The sequence below is a fragment of the Cotesia typhae genome, unplaced genomic scaffold (genome assembly GCF_013202065.1).
Source record: "Cotesia typhae breed Kobodo isofemale line unplaced genomic scaffold, CoteBio_Ctyphae contig_4, whole genome shotgun sequence".
NCBI lineage: Eukaryota > Metazoa > Arthropoda > Insecta > Hymenoptera > Braconidae > Cotesia > Cotesia typhae.
This window is the reverse complement of record NW_027423748.1, coordinates 6,262,688-6,276,944: the sequence shown is the minus strand read 5'-3', so window position 1 is coordinate 6,276,944 and position 14,257 is coordinate 6,262,688. Positions and strand designations below refer to the sequence as shown.

Sequence of the window (14,257 nt, the reverse complement as noted above, 5' to 3'; positions counted from 1 at the left end):
CTGGATGGACAATAGCGCGAAAGATTTAAAAGTATTTATATTTTATTTTAATCAATTTTATCATGAAAAATGAAATTATAAGGCGAGCATTTTTGGATTTCCCAAACTTTTTCAATTTCATACCGATAAAAATAGGAAAAGCCCTATTTTTACCGATTTTTTATTTTTGTAACAAGTTTTAATCGCTAATTTGATTTCTTTAAAAATTTAATTAAATTACCATAATCTGTGCATAACAACACTTTTAACAAGATACTCTTTGATAGCATAAAATCCGAAATAATTAATTTATAAGCTCAGTTTAATAGAATTTAGTGTTAAAATAAATTAAATAATGACAGCGTAAGAGCATGAGTAATTGTCGATAATACTATCCTCAAAGTTTCTAGTACAGCTTATGTTTTGTAATTAGTTTATTATAATGGCAATAATTAATAATAAATTATAAACATAAACTTTTCTCGAATGACGCAGCGATTTATTTAAATGATTCATAACAAAGTGAGAGATGTGGAATGCGTACAACCTTGCGCGCCTTGCTAATCTACATTTTATTACGTCCGTTATGCAACATCTCCGCTGGTGAGAGACATCGCAGCATCTCAGAAGATTCAGAAGCTCTGGGAGTTGCTCCAATGAGAAAAAGATAAAGAGAAATGTCGGATAAAAAAGGTAAAAGACAAAATAAATTAATAGTTAATACGAAGAAAGATGAAGTAAAGAGAAAGATAAATAGCGTTTACTTTTTTTAATACTCCCGGTGATCTTAGTAATATTAATAAGGTAAGCAAGTTCAGCTGAAACTTTTTATTGCTTTGTTTTGTCTCCTTTTTTTTTTTCTATTTGTTTTCATAAATATTTTTCAATTCATTATCTCAGAGTCCGTGAATAATTACAAGCTCTACTAAATAGTTAAAGTTTTAAATACTCATTTTTTAAAAATAACATTACCTTAATGAAAATTTATGGAATGAAATTTTTTTAATTGAAAATATGATAAATATTTTATTAAAACCTCATATTTTTATAATTTGTTGTTTTTTAAATAAAATGTTTTATTGGCGAATTTCATAGAAAGCTTTAATCATGAAATTGTGATTTTTCTCTGTCAAAACCTTGACCGGTGCCTAAACTCGAACCCTAAATTTTTTGCATTAAATTAATCTTAAAATATAATAATTATTGTAACAAATTGTCAAGCATGAAAATACTTGTAATTTGTAGTATTTTACTCCATAGAGTCTCAAATATTTCCAAATATATGACTATTTTCTTGTGTTTCATTTTTTTTTTTTGGAAATGTGTACGTCAATCAACTTATATCATACAAAAATTAGATTAATACTTCATTGATCTAGAAACCAGTGTCACATAAGCTTTTTGGAAAAGCAATAAAACTAATTTTTATTTTGTTATTTAATTTCATTAATTCAAGTCTCTTGTATCGAGTAAATTCAGTGATCGTGCGCCACCTGTCGGAAATTTTCAATACTACATTCGATCGAAAAGTTATATTTGATTATATATGACCATATCAGGCCAAATATACCATATGAAGTCAGATATATCTTGATCAACTTACATATAGCCTGATATAGCCCATTTTTTATTGACACATGTACTACACATCGTCAAAAAATTGCCTTAAATTACCTTAAATAAAAAAAGATGGGATAAATTTAATCCACTGACAAAAAATAGGCACCGAGCAAAATACAGATAAAAACAAACTATCCATATCAATTTCCCGTCTCGAGCATTTAAACTTTAAAAGTGGAAAGCAAAAGCTTTTTCACCCTTCGAAATAATTCAAAAAAATCAAAGCTTACGTAAAAACCTTGATAATAAGTATTAAAAACCACTTTGCCCGGGTACGCGATAAAAAATTTAAAGGATTACTCCATTAAATATTTAATATCTAAGTTTTTTACCGTCCAGCCTCCCGTTACCGCGTATTATCGAGTTATTACTAACTCTCTGTGCAATATAGTATGTGACTGAGACAATTAATGTTTAATTAATGACATTCAGACAATAATTCGTAACTTTGAATAGTTTGCTCACTTGGAACTTGCAATTAATTATTTTTTTATCATCTAAATCTGCGTCTATATATTTCTCTAATAATTACAACCGAGTAATAGAACTTGTGTTATCAGTTATCTAGTCTAGTTACTGTAAATAAATCACTGTTTGAATAGTACCAATTTATGTAATATTGGTAAATGTGATTATCATAGTTCGCGATAAAATGTCTCTATCTGACGAATGCAAATAACAATAATTAATGTTTACTTATAATTATATCCATTGTTAGTTGGCACTAGAATGCCGACCGGTGAACAAACTCAATTTAATAAGGGGAAATCTAAAACTCGGTTTAAATAATTCGAGTCTAATTGTGAGTTATATTTTTGTTCTGAAAGTTTATTTACTTTTTATCGGTTCTGAGAACTATTGGAAGTCGATTAATAAAAACTTCTGTAATAAAAATTAATTATTTGCTAAGAAAATAATATAAATTTATTTTATTGCTCCTGTTATATTAATTCTTTTAACACGTAAAATTTGTAATTGTAATACATTAGCAGTTTATTAAAAATTTTTTAATTATTTTAAGAAAATAAAAAAATTTATGTTAACTAATAAAATAAAAAATATACGACCGATTATTTTGCACATCTAAGATTAAAATTAAAACACTGTAAAGTATAGCAATCTAAAATTAGAAGTCAGTAAACCTGAACGCAGCCATTGGTTCCGCTCAAGTAAATATTTCTTAGCAAGTCTTATCCTAGAAATTGAAAGTGGCTACATTTTTTTCTAAGAAGATCTTTGAGAAAACAACATAAATTACAACATGATCTGCACTTATAAAAATAAAAAAATATTGTCCAAGTAAAGGTTTTTTAACGCAAAAATTTATTTAAATGGGCCGTTTAATTTATAATTTTTTGATGAAAGAACATCTGTCTTAATTAAGATAAACAAATTAGGTTATGTATGAGACTAAAAAAATAATTTTTTATTTTTTCTAGAAATGTTTACGTAAATTAACATATATTAAACAAATCATTTAAACAATAATAATTCATTACACTAAAAACTAATATCAGATAAGCTCCTTTAAAGCGTTACAAAATTATTTTTATATTAGAATTTAACTCTCTTCTATCGAGAAAATTCAGCGATCGTACGCCATCTGTCGGAAATTTTCAAACTATATTTGCTCGAAAAGTTATGTATTGTTATATATGACCATTTCAGGCCAGATATATCTTGATAAACTCACATATAGCTTGATGTAGCATATAGACCATTTTATGTTGACATATTAGACCATTTCAGAAAATTTTTCACAGCTTCTCGATAATTATAAAGAATAAATGTTAGTGCGTCAATAAATTTTTCTTAATAGAATTATTCTCTTTTTTCAGCATAATTTCAAATACTATTATTAAGTATTGATTAAATTCCAACGCAGCCATACAGTCACATGCTTCACAATGATTATTATTATACCTACAAATATCGAACACAACATAGCATATGAGTATTTAGTACATAAGTAATTTAACTTTCCATACATCTGTATGAGAATAATACCGCCCGGAAAACAATAACATTAATAATAACCAATAACAATAACGAAGTAAAATTAAGGGTTTAAAATAGGCAATAACCAAACAATATCGAGACTTTGTTTTGGTTGAAAATAAAAGTAAAGTATCGTAGACTAGAGTGTGTCGGTAGAGTATGTGCTGTAGTGTAGTATGTAGCCGCAGCGAGAGCCATCACTTCTGGCATACATTTTATTTGCCACCGTTTATTGCCAATTCTAAAGTTCTATTCTCTATACCCTCTTGTGGCGGCTCCGGGCCATTCACTTGACGACTCGGTTGGCTTATACTTTTAAAGCTTTTGCACGTTATACACTTACTACTCCGTACTTCCGGTACCCTTTTCTGTATCGTATGGTTCCCAGTGTACGATATTGTATATAGTATTTTGTACTTTGTACTATTCCTTGTATTTCGTATTTTGTATTCCGTACTACGGTGCACCGGTACCGGCTATGCATCCACTGGAGAAGAAAAGGAATAATGCCGTCGTCGTCGTTACCCTCCTCAATTTTGTCGGTTGGAAATTCAACCAAGTACTCGCTCGTTTGTACTCCCACTTTGTCTCTGGGAAATGTATGCAATGAATTCACTATTTCCATTTTTTATGCAACTTAAATTTATTTATAAAATGAGAAAACCATGTATATATCTATAACTATACAGTTGCATCGTATAAATATGTGAAAATAAAGTGACGTTATTAAAGAATAATTTAAGCGTGATATAATAAGTTTTTTAACCGAAATCCTCTCACATTTTAAAGAACTTGTCGTCGCCTCTTCCTCAATTTGAATAAGTAATCATACTCCCTAGCGCTTCACTTTTTATTATAAAATAAAATTATAAAAAACCAAGAAAATATAAGAGAAGAGGAGAGGAAAGTATGAAATAAAAAATGAATAAATAAAATAAGATAGAATAACGTGTGCTGAGAAAGACTCTCGCGGTTTTCTCCAATTCCATCTGTTCTTATTTTCAACTACATTTTCTTTTTTTTTATTTTATAAAGGCTTTGCATCATGCTCCCAAATCCCGAAGGTGGGCGCTTTTCCCGATTTAATAGTCTGAAGTTGTTGTGTTAAATATTGCACGCCTCAAAGAGAATGTGCTAGGTTAAAATGGAAAATATATAAAGACACCCTTATCTTCTGTAATTTCTATCATTGATAATTCGAAATTTTTGTTCTAAGGTCCTAGAGATTTAAATGACGAAATAATTCTAAAGTGTACCAACGCAACCCTTTCCGTAAATAATACACTCGATGTAAATTTTACGATTCAATTTATGACATTAAATCACTTATACATTAGGTCAATAATTTAAGAAGAAGTAAAAATGTTCAATTTGAAATATCAGAAAACTTCAGATTTATTTTTAAATAACTCAGATTAGATAAAGAATTAAAATTTAGATTTAAAATATTCTATATGCTCTTTTGGACTAATAATATAAAGTTTGATATAATATGCTTAATATACACAGATAAGAAGTTCATCGGAGATATTGTTACTTGTATGTTGGAAATCATACAAAAAAGAAATTTACTCTTATATCATCACTATTTATGTTGCTGCGATATTCTGCCGAGAGTGACTTTAAGGTTGCAAACAATAAAACAAATTTTTTTTGTTAAAAAAATGAATTAAAAAGAATATTATATTTAAAAAATTCACCGATATCTGTTGACAATACATTAAACTGTGTTAAAAGACTATTTTAGACAAGATCTATTAACATTCTGTTTAACTAACATGGCAGTATTTAGATTGTATAAACTTTATGCCAGAGTGTAATATACCAATCAAATAAAATTTTGTATGAATGTAATCTAAATTGTTATTTATAATCCAACGTCAAAGTATTTCATATATCTGAGTGGAGTGAGTATGCTAACACACGAGTGCTGAAAATCTTGCCCACTATCAGTACATGCATATATAACTGCAATTAACTACGGTAATTAACATATTATTTGACACAAAATGCAAATCCAGTATTTTATTTTTAATATTAGTAAAAAATATGTCTCTTTTTCATACGTAAATATGTCCTTTCGTTATTTGGTCACAATAATGTGCGAAATATTTGTATGGGTCGGCTAGTAATAATAAATTAATAAATGATGTAATTCTCTTATGAAAAAATTAAGACGTACGAGAAAATCACTATTTCTATACTAATTTCAATAATTTGAATTTCTACTTTGAATTAAAATTAATTTCCTGAGCTTTCAGATTAACTTCATAAGTCTTAACCAAATATTTTAGAATTAAAATCCGAACTTCACTTTTTAGAATATTGTACTGCACTCAATGGGAGAGTAAATATTGAAAAATAAATATTTGACTTCTAAAATTGTTATAATATACAATATAAAAAAATAATAAAAATTAAAGTTTGCAAACTTGGATGAAGCATGAGTACACATAAGTTTGTAAATAAATAAAAATACTAGCTAGATAAAAATTTATCAAACTATATTTTCAATCAAAAAATAAATTTTTATATGTTTATATTTTTCTCTTCTCAAATTATTTTTTTAATCTATGGAACTAATTCTTCGATAAATTTTTAAAACCTTCTTTCACTTCAATTTATCCCAAAACTCAAAAATCCTTCTGTTACGTAAAACCTTTAAAACTTTCCAAACTTCAAAACAAAAACAAATCTTTCTCCCCACCGGAAGTTTGAGTCACTACAAGTTTTACAAATGTTTTCCTCGACTAAAATCCAGCGGAAGAAGAGTAGCGAAATTAAAATTCATGGATGAATAAATAGCGTGTAATACCATATCGAAGTTATTATCCTCATTTCTCACTTAATTTCTCAGTAATATTTTTTTTTGATCCTTAACTTTTTGCTCAGTTCTTAATCAAGTTGGTAGTTGCTGGCTCGTATCTTGATAATTCTCTTACAGGTTTTTTTATTTTTGTTTTAATTAAAAAATAGATAAAATAAAAATTTAATTAATGACACAAAAGAGCAGAAGACAGCGCCGGAATGAGATAAAGACGGGTTGGGCGGGCGGAAAGAGGAATAAGAGAGATCCAAAGGGACTGAAGAAGGCAAAGAAGACGATGGTGCAGCCTCTACTTACCGGGCAAAGCTCTAGTCGGTGGATGTAGATGTGGATGTGGATGTAATTTTTGAGAAAGCCTTTCGAGAATAAAACCGGTACATTCACTCATCTCGAGAACAATTTTTATCTACTTAGCAGGCCATCGAGACTCTGGGATAGGAAGAAATTTATAGACCGTGTCGACTAGTATCGGAAGTAGGAAACCAGGAAAGAAAAATAACAAACCAAAAAATAATTTCGTGACCTCGATGCAGTTTGTAAAACTTCTTACTTCACAACATTTATATTTATATTTATATTTATACTATTTATTATTTACTACACGAGACTTTTCGCCTCTTGGATTCAGAAAAGAGGAAGACTCCTGGATAACGAGAGTCTGGAGACGACGGATGTATTCACACAACTCGATCGGCCGGACAAACTAGAGAACGAGAAGCACACCTATACAGAGATAGGCGTTTTATTTGAATACGTACAATATATATGTATATTTATAATATAAGAAAGACGTAAACTTTGAAAGTACCGTTCGTTCCCACCACAAGGCTTCTATTCTATCACACAGCTTTCCTTTTGATCGGCCAGCGTTACGTTTACTAGCAAACAGTCTACAGTAGTGGTATAAATATAAGAGTAGTAGATGTATGTATGCTATATATATTTGCAGGCGTTCACGGCTGGTTTCTTATCAAGAAATACCTGAGTGCATCCACAAACATACGCTCAATAATGCAAGTAGGAAGTGACGATATTGATTAAAGTATGCAGAGAATCGAATCGTATATATATCGAGTTGTTAGTTTCGAGTTTCGAGGTTGCTAGATATAGACTACGGAGGTCTGGTAGGATTATTAGTTATGTTTTTGAGACTATGGGATGGAGAAACATGTGGGGATCAGATGGATGCGGTTTAATTTCACCGACTCGTTTTATGATAATGAAATCCGATCTACCTTGACCTCCAACGAATGTCGGCTGACTTAAACGAGAACGATATCACTGGAAACTTGTTAATGACTTATTAATATTTTTTTTAATTTTGATTTTTTTGATAAATTACAGTAATATCGGTGTTGTGTTACTGAATTAAATTTCTCAGAATTTGTACAAAATTTTCAGCGGTATAATTCTACAAGTGTTGAATTGTATTTCAGACAATCTATCAATAAAATTAATTATAGAAAAATTCCATTGTCAATCATTTCATAAATTTACTTTGGGTTGAATTAATTTGTTTATTTATTAGTCAGTCTTTCTCCATTTAAAGATACTAATTTTATGTAATTATCAAATCCAATTCATTTGCGACAAATGCCTTAATACAATTAATTTATTTCACTCATTGTGGAAGGGAACTTTTTCATTTTTAGACAAGTAGTTGAAAGATCCAAGTTCGATTTTTGGCTTAGTACCGTCCTATATTTTTTAAAAAAACGTTCTTTACTTTTAATGAGTAAAATATGCTTAATTTAACTTATTCGAATGATTTATTAGATTAAAAATAGAAAAATTTATTTTTGAAATCACACAGAATGAATTGATTAGATAGTTACGTTAGTCTAAAATGAATTGAGTTTGGCTGTAGTAAATAAAAAATCACCCGTGTTAGTAGAAAAAAAAAAAAAAAAATTATGATAATAATAAAAGTAACGAATAAACTGTAATTAAATTTTCCATAGTTTTTATCATCAATTGAACTTTGATACTCTAATTAATGGTAATTAACTTGGATAATATTTTAATTAACTCCGACGTCACTAATTAATGTCGTAAAAAAGATTTTTCATTCAAAAGTTAATAAGAAAAGTTTTAGGATGATAAATTAAAGGGAAAAATTGTCGAGTCAAGTTAGAGTTTTACGTTTAGAAATAAGCTTTAATTTTTTCTTTTGTGATTTTAAATTTACTCGTATAAAAACACTTGCTTTAACATTACTATTACTTTTACTGTTTTACTTTGTAGCTTTTTATCTCTGGGACTTTTATCGATTGGATAATGGGTGATGTGTCTGGGTATCTGGATGTTTATTTAGCAATCGAGAGATTGTTATAGAGGATGAGAAGCAGGAGAAGGCAGGTTTGTTAGGGGCCTTTAAATATCCTCTCAAGTGATATGTAATGGTCAACAGGTTGTTCCCAGTACAAGCGAAAGACTCACCTGCCACCGAGCCAGACTGCTTGCCTGCCTGGATGCCTGACTGCCAGCCTTAAATCCAACATGTAAGCTTATATAAGTCCAGAAATAACGTTATACGTCGTTTTACAGTGGTTGTCGTAACAAAGCGGACAATTTCTTTTTTTTTTTATTTATTTTATTTCTCGGCGCTTTGCAACGACAAAGTGTTTAAATGCCCGGCAATTATTTTGCGAGAATTATTTAACTAATTAAATTTTTTTTTCCTCAAACTTTTTACTCACCATATTATTTTTCTCTATTATTTATTAATTGCCACCTGCAATTCTTATTATTATTATTGTTCTTATTATTATGGCTGTTACCGCGATTATTTTTTATTATTACCGGCAGCGTTTTGTAGCAATGTCATGGAATTGCATGCGAATACTTTATGTAGATTAGAAAGCAATCACTTGTACTCTTTCTCTTTTATTCGTCCTCTTTCGTCAGACAGCGGCCCCCTATCGGAACCTCCTTCTCTCTCGACATCGTTACACTATCTTTTTATTCGTGATGTGGACGATACGACGGATCCTCGATGGTTGATCGCATCCAGTGAACGTAACATCTGAATATTTTATCGAGTTCTAGACATGTATAAGCAACCGGCGCAGTGCAAAATTCCTCTTTTTTTCTCTCTCTCTCTTTTATCATCTTCATTTTATTCATCGAGTCACGCTAGGTCATTGTAATAATTAACGTTTGGTCTTACCATAAGCAAATGACCTTTGGAAACTTACTTGATTAATTTATTATTTTTTTTTTCTTTTTTATGTATTAGTGATATTTATCTTCTTAAACTGATAATTTTTATAACTAGTCACCTGTAGTTATCATATGGCTACTGAGAGTTAAAAAATTTTAGTAAATTTTTTATTTTAAATACAAACGAAATAAATTCAGAAAAATGATATTGTAATAGACTAATGGACAATGTCATTGAATCAACTTGTGAAATTAAAAATTAAAAAATTAAAATTTTACTGTGGTATATGTTTTATAATTTAACTGCTGAGAAAACGTTAACTTAAACTAAAAAACTTATATTTCTTTGCTCAAATAAATTTTTTACGGAAGCAAAAAAATAAAATTTTCATTCCTTAAAAAAAATTTTTTTTGTTCAAAATAATTATTGTCTTCATAATTAATTTACTAAACCAAGAAATGTTTTTTTGCCTAAGAATTGATTTTTTTTTCGTGTGAAAGTGAGTATAAAAATTAGAAGAGGAATGATAATTATTATGACAAAAAATCGATGGTTCAATTTTTTTTAATTTCTTTATTTCTGTACTAGTTTTTTTCACATTCACATATATAAAAAAAATACATGAAAAATGAAAAATTTTTAATTAATGTGAAATTTTAATCTATAAACAATGAAGTCTCACTAACGATTTTTAGTTTTGTCTCACCTTTATTACAAGTTATTTACAAGAGACAACTTACGAAACTTTATTGAGATTTTATTATATAACTACTTCGACAGTTTTACATAGCAAATGAACTATTACCGACGAACATATAAAACCATTAAAAAAAAAATGCAAATTCAAGTCAACACATTTTTTATGATACCAAATTTGACTTTAGAAATTTATTTGATCTCACAATTATACTGAAGATAAAATTTTCCTTATTTAATAGATTATATCGAATATTATTATTATTTTTTATAATAATACAACCAATCCTGATTGCTATCATCAACAAAAATAAGGAGTAAGATTTCATTTCCTAGATAAAATATTAGATATTTCGATACCCGAGAATTTTATTTTTAAATTAGTAAGAGATTCCCAATTAAAACTCATTTTATATCAATGAAAAAAAAAATTGGTTTTTTTCCACCATAAAAAAAAAACAAAAAAACCTTCAGTAAAAAATTGTTAAAATGCAGACTCAAATATTTTTTTCTCTTTGCCTAAAAATCCTAAATATAATCATTAACTATTCATAGACATTCCAAATCCACATAAGTGCGAAAAACCAGAGTGTATCAAGTAGATCCTATAAAATTCATACGAATCCACTAAAATCACCTCCAAAGTGTTGACTTTGGTAGTGATATAAAACCCCTCAATACCTACAAGACTCCAGCCAGTCATCTGAATACACAAAACCTCATAAATATTCATGTGTACACGTTCCTCCTTGTATTTTTCCAGCGCGACAGTCCTAAGTAGTCCTTTTTATATTTTATATAACATGCTACAAAAACCATATTTTTTATTAATTAGCATAATACTTTCAATTTAGAATTTTTTATTAATGACTAGATAACAAAACCTCCCACTGATTTGATATGACATTTGAAGGATTATTCAGCTGCCACTTTTGGAAAATCTTTTTTTTAATTTTTTTAAATCTTATATTTTTAAAAATATTTTTTGATATTTAGAAAGCATATTTATTAAACAAAAAAATTTTTTCATTAACATTTATAATGGAAACTTAAAAAAAAATTCGTTAAAATAGCCTTTTTCTAGCGCGCAAAGTAGACTAATCTCGTTAAAAATCGTCCTTCATCACACTCGACATGAGTAGGTAAATTTCTTATACAAATATGCAAAAAAATAGAATTTATAATAAAGTACAAAAATTATTTGAAGACAAACGTCCAAAATTCATTTTTTGAAAAACTTTTTCAAATCTTTGACGCTATAAAATAAATTAAAAAAATTGGACAAATAAAAGATGATTGCATAAATTTTATATTAAATTCATCAAAGTTGAGCTATTTTTTATAGCTAAAAATTTGTTTTTATAAAATTGACGAAAGTCCAACTTTTTTGGAAATGAAAAAAATTTTAAAACGTCTATTTCCCTCAAACTGACCGATCGATTTTACTCATCCTCGAACTTGATCAAAGTATTTGTCCATAGAGCAATTACAGAAAATTCCATTACGATTAGTAGAGGATTGTCGGCGCAATATATCAATATATAACACATAGACTTTTGAGCCAATCTAATTTCTCAATATATAATTAAACAAAGTAAAACATACTACAACAAAATATTCTAAAAATGGAGTAACTTTCATCATAGCAGTTAAATATAGACTTATTATCCAATCAAAAATTTCATATACAATAATAATATGTAATATCACACAATAATAACAATGATAAATGATAATAATAATAATAATAATAATGATAAGGTTTGAGCTAATTATTGATGCGACTCACGATCCGATCGTTTTCACCACTTCCGGAGGGTTACGAGCGACGACAAAGGTAAGAAATGTATTTGCTTACTTATGAAATATGTGTACAGTATATACATAGTGCGTACATCTATTTACTCAATAGTTGTTAATGTATGAAGAAATACGTAAACGATACAAGTTGTATCTCTTTATATAAAACACAAATATCTATATCAACAGCACACACACTTACACACCTAATAACCTAATGGTTTTACACTTAATATACCCGTATAAAAAGTAACAGCTAAGATTAAATCCATTGCAGGCAACGACCACTTTCATCAATTTTCTTTTTACCTATTAAAAGAGTCGTCTTGTCTTATATTATACACATATGTAATTCCTAATGCTTAAATCCATTACATACCCGTACTCGGATCTCCGATCGATTTAAAGTTGTCTTGGCTACTTTATAAACGGATACAGCGTTATATTTAACGTTAACGTTCAACGTTGGATCTTATCAGCCGGAAATAGGTCGAATTCTGTTTAGCCGTGGAAATGAAAAGGTAATGCTTTAAAAAAAACCCCGAAAAAACGTTCAGATTAACAAAAAACAAACTTAAACTACATCTATAAGTACATGTAATCTATATACATGTATATACATCTACCTACAAAAAAAAAACCTTTGATGCAGCGTTAGTAGTGTACAAAACAATAGTATTCTATTTAGTACAAAACATATGTAACTACCAAGGCTCACAGTAATGTGCTTTCACCGAGCAGACTGAGCACCAAGTATATTCCATTGCTCCATTTTGCCCTCTCCAAGTAAAGTTATACCACACCGTAGTTGCCAACAAGCAGATATTTGTGCTCCTAGACGGCATTGAGATTTTAAAAAATTCCAATCCAGCAAATGGATTAGCAGAGCTAATGTTCAAAAAAATCTCCTTCGCTATCTCAAATCTATTTCTAATCAATTTCATTCGAAAAAACAATCAAGAATAAAAAATAATACGCGAATTCGATCAACTCGATGGTAATTTCGTAAAGTGTATCGCTGCCAAAATTACGTATTGCAGGTTATTGAACGACGAAAGTGAGAGGAGATCCAGATTTGTATGATAGAAAACGTGCGACCGCAAACGCTGGACCTGTTTCAAGTTCTTGCTCAACTTTTATTTTTTGGCGAATGAATTTTTTTTATTGTAAATTATAATATATGATCAAACTTTTAAAGTGAAATCTTCGCTTGCAGGTCATGGTAATTTTATAATAATTTTTTATTCTAAATATTATTATTTTTTGGACTTACCATTTTTGAGTAGTTCAAAAACTGTCGTTGCTTAAGTTTATTTTTGGTCCAACTGTTTTTTATTTGCAAGTTATTCACTTAAATTCAACAATTAATAATAATAAAAAATAATAATAGTAATAATGAAAATATTTTTGGTCGATAGTTGAATATAAATTTTGAATCACCGCATTTCACTTTTTGACACTCACGTTTTTTGGGAAATTGTTTATTTTTTGTGAATTGTTTACAGAATGGCTAGTGTCGATGTGAACAGTGTCGGGCGTTGTCTAACACTGACAGACGGTCAGGAAATACTGAAACTATCATTCTCAAATTTAGTACTTGCTCGAGCAATATTATAGACAACAATTAAGCCGCCTTTCATTTTAACTATAGTGGTGAACACCGTTATGTTTCTGTGTCGCGATCCCCACCGTCACCGTCACTTTGATCTGTATGTATGTGCATTAACATATATATCTTTATATTTGTGGTTAAGTATATATCTAGACACTGCAGTAAAGTGTGTAAGAGTGTAAAAGTATGCGTGAATAAGTGTGTGTGTTTATACAAAGTCCGAATGGAGGTAAATGGGAACGCGAGAGAGTGAAACGTCGATCCTATACTTTGCGAATGCATTTATAATGTTTACGTTGACGATGAGGGACAACGAACCAAAGTTAAGTGGTGAGTGACAATCCAACCGGAGATCAAGTGGGAGAGAAGGAGAGAGAGGAACAGATAGAGAGATAGATTTAAAATACTTTTTTTAGGATATCTATTACTTGTTTATATCTTCTTATCAGTAGTTTAATGTCACATTAAAAATTAAATATTGCAGGGGTTTTATTTGTTTCATTTATATTACGTAGAAGTCGCGGAGAGGGAGGGGTCAGTAGAAATTTAGTTTGGAAACTTT

At 29.1% G+C, this 14,257-nt stretch overlaps 1 protein-coding gene across 1 annotated transcript in view; it reads right to left on the bottom strand.

The window, feature by feature from the left end:
• Window positions 1-13,638, bottom strand: part of Cht7 (chitinase 7) — a 45,388-nt gene extending 31,750 nt beyond the window's left edge. The window contains exon 1 of the mRNA XM_074242233.1: window positions 13,357-13,638. Within this exon, the coding sequence (XP_074098334.1) occupies window positions 13,357-13,359 (3 nt within the window). The 5' untranslated portion in view covers window positions 13,360-13,638. The remainder of the gene's footprint in view (window positions 1-13,356) is intronic.
• Between the last annotated feature and the right edge of the window lie 619 nt (window positions 13,639-14,257).